The sequence below is a fragment of the Panthera uncia genome (assembly GCF_023721935.1).
Source record: "Panthera uncia isolate 11264 chromosome B2 unlocalized genomic scaffold, Puncia_PCG_1.0 HiC_scaffold_24, whole genome shotgun sequence".
In the NCBI taxonomy this organism is placed as follows: domain Eukaryota; kingdom Metazoa; phylum Chordata; class Mammalia; order Carnivora; family Felidae; genus Panthera; species Panthera uncia.
This window is the reverse complement of record NW_026057580.1, coordinates 20,691,098-20,707,588: the sequence shown is the minus strand read 5'-3', so window position 1 is coordinate 20,707,588 and position 16,491 is coordinate 20,691,098. Positions and strand designations below refer to the sequence as shown.

Here is a 16,491-nt window from a genome sequence, read left to right as displayed (position 1 = left end):
AAAGAGATTGTTAACTTTACGCATAGGCCGAGTCATTCTAATGGTACCGGGCCTCTAAAAGGATTTTTTAACTAAAGTCCTAATCTAACTAACATCTTAAAGTCTACTTAATTCCTCAAAACGCTAAAATTGGCGCTAACTGGCTCGAATTTGGACTATTTTCATATTATCCAGAATGCCTTGCAGATGGGTGGAGCATGCTAAACACTGCCGTCTCTATTGGTGAGACTTCCCAGCCTCGCCCACCGGAGCGCCAGCTCGCGGCCAGCTGGTCCCGCCTCGCTGCAGACAGCTGGCAGAGCGCTTTGTGAGGCTCCGGGTGCTCCTAGCGGACTCCAGGTCTGTCTCCCTCCTGCCGCTCCCACCCGCCCATCCCCTTCGCCCTCCACTCCCTGGCCCCGAGTCTCTTCCTCCACCGTGCGTCCCAACTCTCTCCCAGCACCCATTCAGTCCTTCTCATCTCCCTCCCACCCGTCCTTTGGCGCCTCCGCCTCCTTCTGGGCAGACGTGGCCCTCTTGGCTGGGGCTGGAGTCATTCTTGGCTCAGCGTGCGTATTTTTATTAACCCGCTCTGCGGAATCCGAACCCACTGGTTTCCGTGGAAGGCTAGCTCGTGGGCTAGCTTTGGGTTTCCGTGGGCTGAGCGGGGACCGGAGTAGCCCAGTCCTAGTAGACTAGGAGTCTAGTCTCGGGTGGTCGAGTCCGTGGCCTGGGCGCATTCCCGAGGCCCGAGGCTCACCTCCCAGCTGTGGCGGGGGACGTGCGGGACCCCGGGGAAGCTACCGCAGGCTGGAAGACCGACGCACATTTTGCAGACAATAGTAATGCTCGGCCGGCCCATCTCTCAATAGCTGTAATAATCACATATGACGATGCATGTGAAAACATGAATTCTTGCAAGGGTTCCAGAGTGCATAATTAATTCTCCGCGGCCCTCCGCACCTTGCCTCACCAGACCGAATTTGAGAAATTTAAGCTTTTCAAGGTCAAAGTGTATGATGTTCTGAATCGGGGAAGTACCGTACTGCTGGCTAGGATGTCTTTACAACAAATGGCCCCAGCTTCCCAAGATCCAGAATAAGAGATCATAAATAGAAATGGTATGGAAGTCAAGTGGTTGTTTCTTTTAATATTTGAAAATGGTGGTATGTTTTCATTGAGTGAGCGAAAACGCAGTCATAAAGGGAAAAAAAAAAAAAAACGAAAACAAAAAGCAAAACCGACTTCCTTTGCCAAAATCCTGAATATTCGTTTAGCCCGTGAGCACCGGGGTTGAAGACTCGAAATAAGAGAAATAAGACTGCTGGTGTGCGAGGAGCTGCGTATTTGTTTTTTTCAGAAACCTTTTCAGAAAGGCCATCATGGCAGCAAAGCCCAAGCTCCACTATCCCAACGGAAGAGGCCGGATGGAGTCCGTAAGATGGGTTTTAGCTGCCGCTGGAGTCGAGGTACCCTCTATGCTGTTTCTTCACAGATTTGTTGTACAACTTTGAGACTTTTGAGGAAAACATAAATGGCGGAGTCCTGTTCTAGCCCTCTCCCCCACCCAACACAGACATGCTTGGTTGAGTCAGAAGATTCCTTGGTTGAGTCAAAAGGGGTTTTTCTTTATAAATGGAATGTGGTTAATGGAAATCTGTTTTACTTTCCACTTTTACTTAATCATTGGCTTCTGATCTACCACCAAGAAGTATTAATAAGGAGAAGAGGAATGAACCTGAAATTTGCCAGTTACAACTTTTCTTAATTATACAAGCTATAGGTAAATTTCCTCTTCAATGGCTTCTAACTGGCAGCCTTCCTCTGCATATGTGTAGGCTTTGGCCCACGGTGGTTTTGTCTTTTTGTTCTATTCTTTTAGTTTCTTATTTATGGAAATGTTCTAGTGGGTTACAAAGGTTGGGAAACCATTGGCATAAATTTCCCTCACCCATTTTCAATTGTCATTTGCTTTGTGCTAATCTTGTTTCATCCATCTCCTCCATTTGTTTTGTGGGAGTATTGTAGTTTTTATCTCTAAAAGGTAAGGATTTTAATACATAACCACAATACCATAATATCACCCAACAAAATTAGCAGTTCTTTACTAATATCTTAACAGTCTGATTACTTCAAACAGGTCTTTTTATAGTAAGTTTATTCCAGTCTGGATCTATATCATGCCCACACATCGCATTTGCTTAGGTTTCTTTCAGGATTTTTTAAATCTGTAACAATTTCCTCTGCATTTTTTAAAAATAAACTTTATACTTGGGAATAATTTTAAATTTATAGCGAAGTTATGAAGACAGTGCACAGTGTTCCATTAATAGCCACTCAGTCCCTCCTGATGATATCGTCTTACATAATCATATCAAAACTAAGAAATTAACATTGGTGCATGACTAAACTACAGACTATTTGAATTTAATTAGTTTTGCCAATAATGTCCTTTACTCTTCCAGGATCCCACATTATACTTAGTCACTACGTTTCCTTAGTCTCAACCTGTGACAGTTTCTCAGTCTGTCTTTTATTTCACGACCTTGACAGTTTTGAAAAGTATTGGCCAGGTTTTTTGTAGAATTCTCCATAGTTTAGGTTTGTTTGAAGTTTTCTCATAGTTGGACTGGGTTTTGAGGTTTTGGGGAAGAATAGCACAGAGGAGAAATGCCTTTCTCATTGTATCATATTAGGGCTGATATTAACATGAGTATATCACTGGTGCTGTTAACCTTCGTCATTTGGCTAAGACGGTGTCTGCCAGGTTTCTTCATTGTAAAAGGATTTGTTCCCTTTATTTTTTGGAAATGAGTCATTAAGTTCAGCCCATGCTTAAAAGGATGGGAATTAAACTCTACCTCCTGGAGGGGGCGGCATCTGTGTTTAGAATTCTTACATAAGGGAGATTTGGGTTTTTTCTTGTCCATTTATCTATTCAATCATTTATTTTTATCAGTATGGACTTTAGTATTTATTTTGTGCTTTGGGTTATAATCCAATAATGTTTTCTTGCTCAAATTGTCCCACTTTGGCCATTAGCTCTTTCACGTTGGCTCCTGCATCACACGTGTGCACATGACTTCATCCTCCCTTTTCTTTTTTTCCCTTTAGCTCTTTCTTACTTTCTGACACTACAAGATGCTTCAGGCTCATCTTGTATTTTCCTTGCCCTGGCCTTAGAAATTGGTATTTTTCCAAGGAGCCCTGGTCCCTTTTATTAGCAAATGGTATTAGCAGCCAACAGCTGAGTGCTAAGTGTCTGCATCTGTTTTTAGTGCCATTTATTTGTGGAAGAAACTACCCTGTAGAATTTCCCCCATTCTGGATTTGACTGACTTACCCTCATTTCAACATATTCTTTTATTCTCTGTGTTTCCTGTAAACTAGTTAGACCCAGAGATATGATCAAATCCAGGCTCCTTTTTTTCTTTCTATCTCTAAATCTTTTTTTTTTTTTCCTACCAGACTCCATCACAGGGATACTGGGTGCATATTTTTATTATACGACATCAAGGGATGCATGATGTTTGACTGTCTCCTTTTCAGCAACGCCAGCTTGATCAGTGCGTTCCGGTGACGTCAGGCTGGATCCATGCATAAAGTTTCCTCCATCACCTTCTCAACTAGTGGTTTTAGCAGCTATTTTCATCACCATTGTTAGGGATAACAAAATGGTGCTTTTTCTATTTCTGTCTATCATTTTATCTGAATTTATTAACTGTGTTTCTTTTCTGAAGAGTAATTTTTCACTTAACTATTTAATTACTTTGAACTACAGCTCATATGGGAAGAGTAAGGTAAATGCTTGATATAGTCTCTTTATCGATTTTCAGAATAATTAGACGTTACCGTAGTAACCTCCAAAGATGATACATGAGGGTTTTGGGGTTTGCGGTTTTGTGTTGTTTGGTTGGTTTTAGTTTTGGTTTCTTTGCATATCATTATAACTCACCATATAGTGTTTTACAGTTTTCTAAGTGAGTTGATATCACTTTTATATACAAATTCTGACTTCTGACTTCTCTTGAGATATTTGAAGATCTGATTGATACTGGACCCTCATTTTCAGAGGGCAAGTAATTACTAAGTCTGACTAAGTAAGGAAGGACTGCCACCATAGATGGTCCTTTCTAGTTCATCACAGTCCCCATTATTCCCCCATTGTCTCAGGATATGTTTTCTAATTATGTTAATAAGATAGTGAAAAAAATTCTTGGTCCTGTGACCTGAACCTGGTTGGCTTATTGATGTCACCTACCTTTTCCCTGCATGCTTCTGAGTTTGCAGTTCTGTCTTATTGAATAGGTTTGCAATGGATATCTTATTTGTACCTTTAATATAATCTTTTCCCAAATCTTCTCTCTTCCAATCCTCATTCTACCTCATGCCTCCTACTCTCCTATGTATGAGTCAAGATTCTTGGTGACAGCAGTAGAAAGCCAACCCTAATTAAGTTCTACAAAAAAGAAAGTGGGTCACGTAACCCACCTCCCCTAGACCAGTTGCAGTGGGCAGGCAGGTGAGGTAGAGGAATTAGCCCAGCAGGTCCTGAACCCACCTTCCAGCCAGTGTGGAGGGAAACCGCAAAGAAGTGTATAAAGGAGAAACTGACTCATGAACTCCCACACAACTTGGTAACCAAATTCCATCTAGAAGAATTATCAGAGGAGGGCTACCTAACTAAAGTCTAATCTCTTAAATAAAGATTTGTCCTTGGAGAATGGAGCTCACACTTTCAGTTGGGAAGTGAAAGTTAGTCTAGGAAAGGAGAGCCAGATAAGTGGTAAAGACTGCAGAGTGGGAATGGCAGAGGCGGATCCCTCGAACCTATTCACAGATGTTGCACGCTCAGGAGAAACTTAAACACAAGCAAAACAAAAGGAAACAAGTTTTCTGTAGGTTTGAAAGAGTCTCAGCCATTTTTGTTACAGAATACCCCGCGTCCTGGATTTGCCTGATTTTCACCTTGCAGTTAGATCTGGCAGTATTTTTTACAGTGTTATTGTGCCCTTCTCACTGTCACGGCAGGAAGCACACACTGTCTCAGTGTCCCCCAATGGGGAGCTAAGTTTGACCACTTGGTTAGATAGATGGTGTGATCTCCAAATCTTTCCACCACAAAGATGCTTTTTTCCTTTGTCATAATTAACTTGTGGGCTGATACTTTAAGGTTGTTTGAATATTCTGTTCCCCATAAGGCAGTGATTTCAGCATCCATTTTGATCCTTTTCAGAATCAGTTGTTACATTGTAGGTTACAAATTGGTGATTTTCTAATTGTATCATTAGCACTAATTCTTCTGTAAAAAAAAAAAAAAAAAAAAAGAAGCTTTTCCTTCTGCCTTGTTGAATATCATCACTTAAGGACACAGGGATTTTTTTTTATTAGAGTGTGTGATGATCCTTAAGTGACATTACCCGTCTGATGCTTGAATTGTCCCTAATTTGGCTAAGGACTCCCCTTCAGGTAGGGTCCTGCCTGCCTTTGCCTTTGCCATATCTCATTGGTCTTTGAGCTCTTCCTTGCTTTCTGATGTATTAGCATCAACCTTTTCTCCCAGGAGTCCAGGTTTCTTTTAGTGATACAGGGAAACCAAGATGTGGGTGCTAAGTGTGCTCCTTCTGCTTTTGAGACAGTTTAACTTGGTATTTTCAGTCCTGATCCTGTAATGATATGTGCCTTCATGGGGGATATCTTTTTTTTTTTTTTTAATTTAGTTTGATGAAGAATTCTTAGAAACAAAAGAACAGTTACAGAAGTTGCAGGATGGTGAGTATGGAAGTGAAACAACTGTTTGGTAATGCTGATTTTTCTTTTAAGAACCGATATTTATGTGGAAGGTCAAAGATGCTGCTTACACTGAACTCTCAACAGTATCCTAACACCAGGGGGGAAAATAGCTGAAATTGCTCTTCTCTGAGAGCTAAAGGGAGTGAACCATCAGGTGAACAGCCTTTCTCCATCCCTTTCTCCTCTCTCTGCCCCCCTCTTCTCCCGCTTTTTTTCCTCTCCTTCATACCTTCCCTCTTCATCTTCCCCACCTAGCTCCAAATTATCTGAGCCATCAGTGCCTGCTTGAGTATGCAAACAGAAGTCCTCATTTAAACTGGGCCGCATATTTGCAGTGAATACTAAACAGAAATGAATTCAATGAAAGTCCCCCCACCTTCAACTCCTGATCAGCCCCACTCCCTCTATGCCCAGGCTCCATAAGGAATACCTAGTGACTCTGTAAGTAGCCTCCCTCCCAGCCATCAGCAGGGTCTCTAGACCCAACTGAAGGCTGCCTCAAGAGGGACCAACTGTAATGTCACTCTTCCTGTGTGACACTGGCCTCATGTCACTAGGCATGTGTTGAGTAATCATTTTCCCCAGACACTCATGTACCCCCAATCTGTGAGCTCCTTGAGGGCTAGGCTGTATCCTACATTTGCATCTCTCCCCAGGGCTTAGTATGTGGAAAGTGTTTGACACAGTTTTGTTGAAAAAAGCAAGTGGTTGGTTTTTGATCCATGACAGCAGACTTGGTAGTACGTGGTCTGTGGCTGTGGAACAGAAAGCCCGGTGAGTACACATGAGTCTCAGTCGGTGACGTAGGTTTTATGATCAGATTGTTTAAAGCAGTGCAATCGATAGAACATTCTACAGTGATGGAAATGTTCTGTTCCCAGTCTGGTGTCATAGCCGCTAGCCATACATGCCTACTGAGCACTTGCAATGTGTCTAGCATGCTTAAGGAATTAATTCTAAATTTGTCAAAATTTTGATTAATTTAAGTGTACGTTTAACTAGACACATGCAGCTACTGACTACTGACTGGGTTGGCCAGTGCAGCTCTGAAGAAATATCTTCCCCACATTCTCTCCCACCCCTTGTCATGACTGTTGGGCACTTTTGCTGGTATGAACATGAAAAGGGAAGGTTTTGAACAGGGCTTGTTTTCAGGCTTCTTTGGCAGTTCAGTCTGCTACCCTGCATGAAGTTGATGTCATCTGTCATCAGGGAGCTTTCCACTGTTCCCAAGGCTCTGGCTCCACCGTCCCTTTTCATTCAATAGGGCATGTTCAGGGGTTGGGGGACAGGGAAGAGATCAGTTTTAACTCTGGGCTTCCATTCTCAGGTAACCACCTGCTGTTCCAGCAAGTGCCAATGGTTGAAATTGACGGGATGAAGTTGGTGCAGACCCGCAGCATCCTTCACTACATAGCAGAGAAGCACCACCTGTTTGGCAAGGACCTCAAGGAGAGAACCCTGTACTATGGCCCTCTCAAGTGTTCTCTATTGTCACTTACTGAGACCTCAGCCGATTAGCAGTCTCTACAGCACGCCCCGTTTCCTTTATGTCTTGTATCATTAGAGTAAACCGGGAACAAAAACCAGTTGGAAAATCAGCACAGAGAGTCTGGGCAAAACAATAGAGAAGAATTGAGTTCAGATACTAGATCCTCTATTTGGGGTGTGATTGTTTCAGGTTTCAACAGGTTTAAATGCTTTGATATTGCTTTTTACCTTTCTTGCAAATTTAATATCACAGAGTATTAAGAACAGGAGGCTGCCATGACATTCAAGGTCAGGAATACTGTACCTTGATTATAATTTGGATTATATTTTTGAACTCAAAGCCTGATCGTTGTACCTACTAAGATGTGTGATCCAAGGCAAAATGCTGAGTTCCACAGTCCTGCCGAGTGTCCTGTACAATATATCAATATCATATGCCTGATAATGAAAGTCAATTAATATGGATAATGGAGTCAATGAAATATTGGGTGGAGTGTTTAGCACCATGCCTGGTACATACCAAGCATTCCATAAATGATAGCCACTGTTTTTATAAATGTGAAATTCCACCCACACCAAGCGTGGGTTCTGGAGTAAGGATACACAATTAGGGTCCCTGGAGAGGGGGATGTCATGGCTATTTGCTTTCTGATCTGTGACAGATTTTTTTGAATTACAGCTAAAATTGGCTTTGCATCTTTGCTCTTGAGCCACGTATAGATAAATGCTCCTGGGTCCTTAAGTTGCGAGAGCCTTAAGAGAAAAGCACTCTGAATTCTTAGTTGTGGAAGCCGATGAGTTCAAAGAAGGGGAAACTGAGATAACTTTTCTTTGTTGTTATTTTAAGGATTGACATGTATGTGGAGGGGACGCTAGATCTGCTGGAACTGATTATCATGCATCCTTTCCTAAAACCAGATGATCAACAAAAGGAAGTGGTTAACATGGCCCAGAAGGCTATAATTAGATACTTTCCTGTGTTTGAAAAGGTAGGTGGCAGAGCAACTCACGAACACAGCATGACCAGACTACAAGGGAGCTGTCACTGATGCCCCGCTCTGCTCTGGGCAGTGGAAAGGGGAGCCTGCTGGACTAACCTCGGGGATTCCCGAGAGCTGACAGTAGCTGTCAGAGCAAAGCCAGGGTGTCTTGAAGCCCCTCAGGCTCTACTTGGACCATGTTACTCGGAAGTCTGGAAAAAACATGGGTTCACCACATGTGCGCATTATTGTTCACCGGGTGCCCACCCTGTGTAAGATGCAGAAAAGCAGAAACTGCCTAATTCCTACCTTCTTTCATCCCATGAACATTTGAGGAAGGGCCATTGTATACCAACATCCTACCTGATAGTTTGGTATGATGAGAAGACCATTGTTTTATTTCTCTCCTGTTTGCTCTCTTTGCTTCCTGTTTTGTTATTTTCCTCATCTTGTTAATATATCTGCTTTCCTGGGCTTCAGACTCCTGTTTTTCTCAACTAAGAGCAATTGTTTTAAATGTTTCGGTTAAAAAAAAGAGAGTGTAAACGTACAGAATTGGCAAATCTCTGGCCATCTTTGTAGAATTAGATTTAAGAAGGAGAGGTATTCTCTGGGTTTTTCGGTCACTTGGTTTCATGGTCTCTCACCCACAGGCACTTTGCAAATGTAAAATGTGATAATGTAGAAATGGTGACAAGGGAGGAAGAGGTGCCTTGGTGAGAGGTCACTGCTGGTTCTTAAATTCCTATGGCCCAGACTGAGTCATGGCTCCTAATACATACATGAGCTAAAAATTTTTAGCTTTATTTTTTTTAATTTTTATTGTTTTTTACACATAATGGAATGGAATCACAGAGAGACTGAACAACATGCCTAATGTGGGGAGCCAGGATTGGGAATCCTGGCCTCTGACTGCAATTCTGGATTCACTATGCTCTCCCACTCTGGCTCCCGTAGCTATACTTGATTTGGAGTTGTATGTAGAGCCCCTGTCTGACACCCCGCCAACCCCCCCCCCCCCCCCCCCCACACACACACACCTTGCATGCATTCATACTCACTTATGGGCATCTAAGAGTTCACTACAAAGGAGATCCCCCCCTTTTCTTTCTTTCTTATCTTTTTTTCTTTTTTTTTTTTTTCTTAACTTTTATTTATTACTGAGAGAGAGAGACACAGAGCGTGAGCAGGGGCAGGGTAGAGAGAGGGGGAGTCACCGAATCTGAAGTAGGCTCTGAGCTGTCACCACCGAGCCCGACGCGGTGCTCAAACTCACAAACCTAGAGATCACTACCTGAGCCGAAGTCGGTTGCCCAACCAACTTAACCACCCAGGCGCCCCAATCCCTCCCTTTTTTACCACTGTTCCTTGCTTCCTCCTCCTCATCATCTATCCCTATGAATCTCTGAAACGACATGTTGCCCTCACAACGGGAATCAAGATGAGCCCTTGTGCTTTTAGTTTTCTCTGTCTTGGAAGTTGTGACAGGAAGCCTGCTTTATTAAAAAAAATTTTTTTTTCAATGTTTATTTTTGAGAGACGGAGACAGGTTGTGAGCAGGGGAGGGGCAGAGAAAGAGAGAGGGAGAAACAGAATCCGGAGCAGGCTCTAGGCTCTGAGCTGTCAACACAGAGCCTGACGTGGGGCTCGAACTCACAAACTGTGAGATCATAACCTGAGCCAAAGTCGGACAGTTAAGGGACTAATCTACCCAGGCACCTCGGAAACCTGCTTTTTTTATGGTCATGTCTAGTTGATGACTGCAGGTCCCCATGTTTGTAGAAATACGGAGTCAGCAAGTGAGATTAGAGTCCTTGGAGGGGACCTGTTGCTGACTTACGTGACGTCCCCCAACCTCCTGCATCTGTCACCTCTAATCATTTCTGTAGGATACATTTATGGAATAGATGTGTCCTTTTAAAGCACTGAATGCTAAATCTAGAATTCAGATTTTCTTCCCCTTTTCAGTGTTTGATATAAAGCAAGTATTTAATGGTACTTCTGTGTCTACACCCTTTGTGTGTTCTCTCTCTCTGATATAGGGATCCTCCTCTTGGTATTACTTATATGCAGAGATACTGCACTGACTCAATAGTTTCATCATTTTCTCTGTGTAAAGAATTGTTACCAATGCAAAACATTTATATCCTGCAGGTTTTAAGGGATCATGGGCAAAGGTTTCTCGTTGGTAACCAGCTGAGCCTTGCGGACGTGATTCTACTCCAAACCATTTTGGCTCTAGAAGAGAAAATCCCCAATATCCTGTCTGCATTTCCTCACCTCCAGGTAAATAAAACCATGTTTTAGAAGATTGGTCCAGATCTGTTAGACCTTCCTTCCTTCAATATCTGTTAGTTGGTTGGCTAGGGGTGCATGTGTCCTTTTTTAGATTCTGGTTAGTAAAATGAAATGAAAGTAGAAACTTGAAATGGTTTTTCTGGTTCCCAGATCTTACGAGCTGGAAGATAACATATCTGTGAAAGCAGTTTTACCTAAGTTTTGTCCCATAACTACGCTCTTGAAACAAATCACATACACAGTTTGCTAACAAACTTGCCTTAGGGGTAATCTCAGGGATGAGGTGTTCCTCATATGTCCATGCCGTATATATACTGACAGGAGGGCTTCAGGGTCAACACCAAAAACAGTCTCCTTGTCAGGATGTGGCTCCCGATTTTCAGAAATAGGTGCTCTTGAATTGGAAATGTCCCAGCCTGAGTTCTGAAAACAAGTAAGAGGCTCACTGAATATCACCCCAGAGAGTTCCCACCATACATTCCCCTTCTTGGAAAATCCAAGGAGAGACTTGTGTGTGTCTCCACTTATTCCTCAGTATTATTCTGGTAAGACTGATCATGGAACTTCAAAGCAGAAAAGGGCTTTAAACAACTAATCTCATCCAGCACCTTTGGTGTAGATACGAGGAAATAGAGACCCAAGGTCAGGAAGTCAGCAGCCAAGATGGCCTAGTTAGTGAGCCTCAGTTCTGTCTAGGACCTTAGCCTTTTATCTCCAGGTCCAGTGGGTTTCCTCTATATGGGGGTTTGGCAAACTGCAGCCTCCGGGTCAAATCAACCCTGCTACCTGTTTGTGTATGGTCCCTGAGCTAAGAATGGTTTTTACATTTTTTTTTAAAGTTTTATTTATTTTTAAGAAATCTCTACACCCAACATGGGGCTTGAACTCATGACCCCAAGATCAAGAGTCACACACTCCTCCGACTGAACCAGCCAGGTACCCCAATTTTTACATATTTAAGTGGTGGAAAAAAAAATCAGAAGAATAATATTTCATGACACATGAAATTATATAAAGTTTGAATTTCACAAAGCCATGCTCATTCATGCACACATTGTTTACAGCTGCTTTTGTACTACCACAAGAGTTCAGTAGTTCTTTTTTTTTTTTTTTTTTAAACGTTTATTTATTTTTGAGATGGAGAGACAGAGCATGAATGGGGGAGGGTCAGAGAGAGAGGGAGACACAGAATCTGAAACAGGCTCCAGCCTCTGAGCAGTCAGCACAGAGCCCGACGCGGGCTTGAACCCACGGACCGCGAGATCGTGACCTGAGCTGAAGTCGGATGCTTAACCGACTGAGCCACCCAGGCGCCCCAAGAGTTCAATAGTTCTGATAGAGACCATATGGCTTGCAAAACCTAAAATATTTACTAACCGGTCCTTTATAGGAAAAGGTTGCCAATCCCTTATATACCCAAATGGGCACATATTTGACTAAGTTACCAAAAGTCAAGAGAAATACACTAGATCTCCAAAATCTCCAATGCTTCTTAAAAAATGATAATAATTTTTCCAAGCCTAGCAAATACACTTTGATATACTTATGAGGACAACAACCACTAGTTAAATACATACACCTGGAAAAGAAGAATAGAAGTCTTCAACAAGGCAGTAGCCATTATATTGTTTAGCTGCCTGTTCATTTCCTCTTGTAGACACAGGGGTGAACATTCTTTAACCTGACTTTCATACCAGTAGGTCCCTGAAATAACTCAGGGACCTGTTGGCATTTTCCATCCATGACACTAACAACTTATTTTTAAACCCCAGGTACATCTGTGTAAATGTAATTTTTTGAAACGTGGGTCAAGGTTTTTTTTTTTTCCATATTGAAGGATAGTTGACACACAATGCCATGTTAGTTTCAACACCGTGACCCAGCAGCTCCACACATCATGCTATGCTCATGACAAGTGTAGCTACCATTTGTCCCCATACAACGCTATTACAGTGTCATAGACTATATTGTCTGTGTTGTACCTTTCATTCCCATGATTTATTAATTCCATAACTAGAAGCCTTTATCTCCCACCCCACCCGTTTTGTCTATCCCGCCCCCACCCCACCACCTTCCTTCTGGCAGCTGTCAGTTTGTTCTCTATTTATGTGTCTGTTTCTGTTGCTTGTTTCATTTTTTAGATCCCACATATAAGAAAAATCCTATGATACTTGTCTTTTTCTGACTTATTTCACTGAGCATAATACCTTCTAGATCCATCCATGTTGTCACAAATGGCAGAATTTCATTCTTTTGTATGGCCAAGTAGTGTTCCATTGTATATATAAATACATATCTTATATATCCACATCTTCCTTATCCATTCATCTATGGGTGGACACTTAGGTTGTTTCCATAATCTGGCTATTATAAATAATACCACAATAAGCACAGGGGTGCATATATCTTTTCAAATTAGGGTTTTAATTTTCTTTGCGTAAATACTCAGTAGTGGAATTACTGGATTGTATGGTATTTTTATTTTTAATTTTTTGAGGAACCTCCTTACTGTTTTCCATAGCAGCTGTACCTAAATACAATTTTAATCTCTGATGAGATTGGGCATCAATATTAAAACACTTTTTTTTATGTTTATTTTATTTTTTGAGAGAGAGAGAGAGAGAGAGAGAGAGAGGGACCAAGCATGAGCAGGGGAGGGACAGAGAGAAAGGGAAACACAGAATCTGAAGCAGGCTCCAGACCTGAGCTAAAGTCAGACACTTAACTGACTGAGTCACCCAGGGACCCCTTGGTATTAAAGGACTTTAGAATCTAACACCAGATCTAAGTTGAAATGAGTATCATTCCTGCATTGATTAAAGGGCATAAAAGTCAGATGTCACAAAAGTTTTATTATATGTGACAAATATGAATCTCAGGTAAACCTTTAAATGATAAATCCTATAGAACAAGTTTCCAAATGTTAGTATAGTATTTGAAATTAGATGATATAAAGAGTTAAAATAAGTAATAAAAAGAGAAAATTGTCATTTACATAGCTTTAATTGACATAATTATTAGCTTTTGTTAATAGTGAAATATGTATATATGTTTCTGTATCTCTGTGTGCATGCTTAAGGCTATGCTTTGTATATTATTGACTTTTAATAAATAGTAACTTTTTGAATAAATGACCTCTTTGAAAAATTTTATTAGAATAATTATATATGATAGATATACACTTCTTCATATGGTTCAAAATTTTTATTAGATCGAATAGACTTTTCTTCTCAATTACTGAGAATTGGTAAGATTTGACTGTATGAATGGAAAATATGATTTCCGTAAATATCTGGTATCTGGGGTCTGAACCCCAGGCTGTAAAAAATGCTACTGTCCGTCTCCCATTCATAGCCATAAAGAGGATCCATTGCTAATAGGAGTAAAACAAGTCCAAGGAAGCTGAATTTCAGTTGTGCCATATGGTGACTTTTTTAAATACTTTTATTCAAATGACTCATGCATTTTCTCTGAGTAGAATAGTATATTTAAGGTACTGATTTTTCCTTCCTTTTTTCTCTTTAAGCAAGTATTATAATCCTAATCTAAGTATCTTTTTTATTTTTCTATGTCTGAAAAGAATTCACATTTTGGTCTGAGCTGTGAGTTTGCATGAATAAGGCCTGGATAGATCCCAGCCATTGTGGGCAGAGATTGTAAATAGTCACACCAACACTTCTGCTTGGGTTTCTGTAACGAATATGTATTGCAAAAACTTTCATGGGCCATTTTGCCCAACTGTATTTTCACAGTAACTTATTACCTTTGCTGTTAACCTTGAACTGTTGTGTTTTCCTTTTTCAGGAGTTCACAGTGAAAATCAGTAATATACCTACAATTAAGAAATTCCTTGAACCTGGCAGCAAGAAGAAGCCTCCTCCAGATGACATCTACGTGAGAACTGTCTACAACATCTTTATGCCCTAAGACATCACACCCATCTGTGAGTGCGAGCTAGTCCCTAGAGATTGCTGTCTCCACAATAGCATCTTCACTGATGCTGGGCCACTGCGATCCCAGCTCTGTCATGGTGCTATGTATGATTGTTCTTCAGTTGGGTCTTTCATGTCAAGATCTCTTTTAGAATCATTGATTTTTTTTTTTTTTTTTGTCCAGTGAATAATTGTTAAGTGACCTTTTTCTGAAAACCTTTTTGAAGAGGCTGACATTTAAGTTAGATCTGATGTGGTTACTCATTTCCTGAATACCAAGGATGGGCAGGACCTCATGTTCTCCTCTGAGCTTCTTTTCTCCTTTCCTTATCCCATTCTAAATGCCCTCCAATCTTTTCCTAATGTTTATTGTTTGATAACAACAGAATATCTAGTGAATAATTCCTCTCTGCTATAATAAGTCTGTGGTAGTAATGAAGGCAGTCAGTATTAGCCAAAATAAAGAATTTATAAATCATCGCCCTGTTGCCAGAATTTTTTTTTTAATTAAGTTGTTTGGAATTTATAACACACTCTCATGGTTCAAAAATCAAAAGAGCATAAGAGGGTATAGAGTTGGAAATGTTCTTTTCAGTCCTGCCCCCAAGCTACCCAGTTCTGTTCCCCATAGGTAAACACACTTATCATTTGTATATCCCTCCAGTTGTATTTGATGCATGTATATGAAAATATAAATATATATTATTTATTTCTTACTACCCAAATGGTTATTTGTAGACTGGTAACTTTTTGCATTTCAAAACTAAAAGTACTGTTTATTAATACTCCTTTATTTTTTTTTTATTTTTAAGTAAACGTTTTTTTAAAGTTTATTCATTTATTTTGAGAGAGAGGGAGAGAGCAGGGGAGGGGCAGAGAGAGAGGGAGAGAGAGAATCCCAAGCAGGCCCCACACTGTCAGCACAGAGCCCAATGAGGGGCTTGAACTCATGAACTGTGAGATCATGACCTGAGCTGAAACCAAGAGTTGGACGCTTAACCGACTGAGCCACTCAGGTGCCCCTATTTTTAAGTAAACCTACTAATTAAAGTATAATACACACACAAAGGTAAACATATTGTAATTTTAAAGTGTAATGAATTGTCACAAAGTGAATACTCCAATGTAACCACCATTCAAATCAAGAAATAAAACATCATCAACACCTCAGAGGCACCTCCCAAATGTCTCTTCTCAATAGTTTTTGTATATATAGTGCAATCATATGATACACATTTTTCTGTTTACTTTTTATACTTAATAATTTTTATGCCAAGAACGTATACCCTTGTTATACCACTGTATTAATACCGCTTTAAACATGTGTTAGGGGGCGCCTGGGTGGCGCAGTCGGTTAAGCGTCCGACTTCAGCCAGGTCACGATCTCGCGGTCCGTGAGTTCGAGCCCCGCGTCAGGCTCTGGGCTGATGGCTCGGAGCCTGGAGCCTGTTTCCGATTCTGTGTTTCCCTCTCTCTCTGCCCCTCCCCCGTTCATGCTCTGTCTCTCTCTGTCCCAAAAATAAATTAAAAACGTTGAAAAAAAAAAAAAATTTAAACATGTGTTGGTTTATTGCTCAGATACTGAGTACCTACTATGTGCCAGGGAGGGTGTCAGGAGGCAGAATCCCAAAACAGAGCCCCTGCTCTGGAAAAATCCACCACACGGTAAGGGAGATAGACATGTAAACAGCTGAAGTAACTTTGGAAAAGGAAGAGTTGCTGCTTTTAGAGTATCTGATATTTCAAGAATTAAAAAAAAATTTTTTTTAACGTTTTTATTTATTTTTAAGACAGAGAGAGACAGAGCATGAACGGGGGAGGGGCAGAGAGAGAGGGAGACACAGAACAGGAAGCAGGCTCCAGGCTCTGAGCCATCAGCCCAGAGCCCGACGTGGGGCTTGAACTCACGGACTGTGAGATGGTCACCTGAGCTGAAGTCGGACGCTTAACCGACTGAGCCACCCAGGCGCCCCTGATATTTAAAGAATTAAAAAACTAAGGAAAACCAAGTTTTTGAT

General features: G+C 41.1%; 1 protein-coding gene across 1 annotated transcript; it reads left to right on the top strand.

The window, feature by feature from the left end:
• Positions 1-252: 252 nt before the first annotated feature.
• LOC125938574 (glutathione S-transferase A4) lies at positions 253-14,953 on the top strand. Its single transcript, XM_049653813.1, has 7 exons — positions 253-339; positions 1,340-1,448; positions 5,700-5,751; positions 7,103-7,235; positions 8,111-8,252; positions 10,398-10,529; positions 14,346-14,953. Exons 2-7 carry the CDS (start codon positions 1,362-1,364, stop codon positions 14,466-14,468), a joined length of 669 nt encoding a protein of 222 aa, XP_049509770.1. The 5' UTR covers positions 253-339; positions 1,340-1,361; the 3' UTR covers positions 14,469-14,953.
• The last annotated feature ends 1,538 nt before the right edge of the window (positions 14,954-16,491 follow it).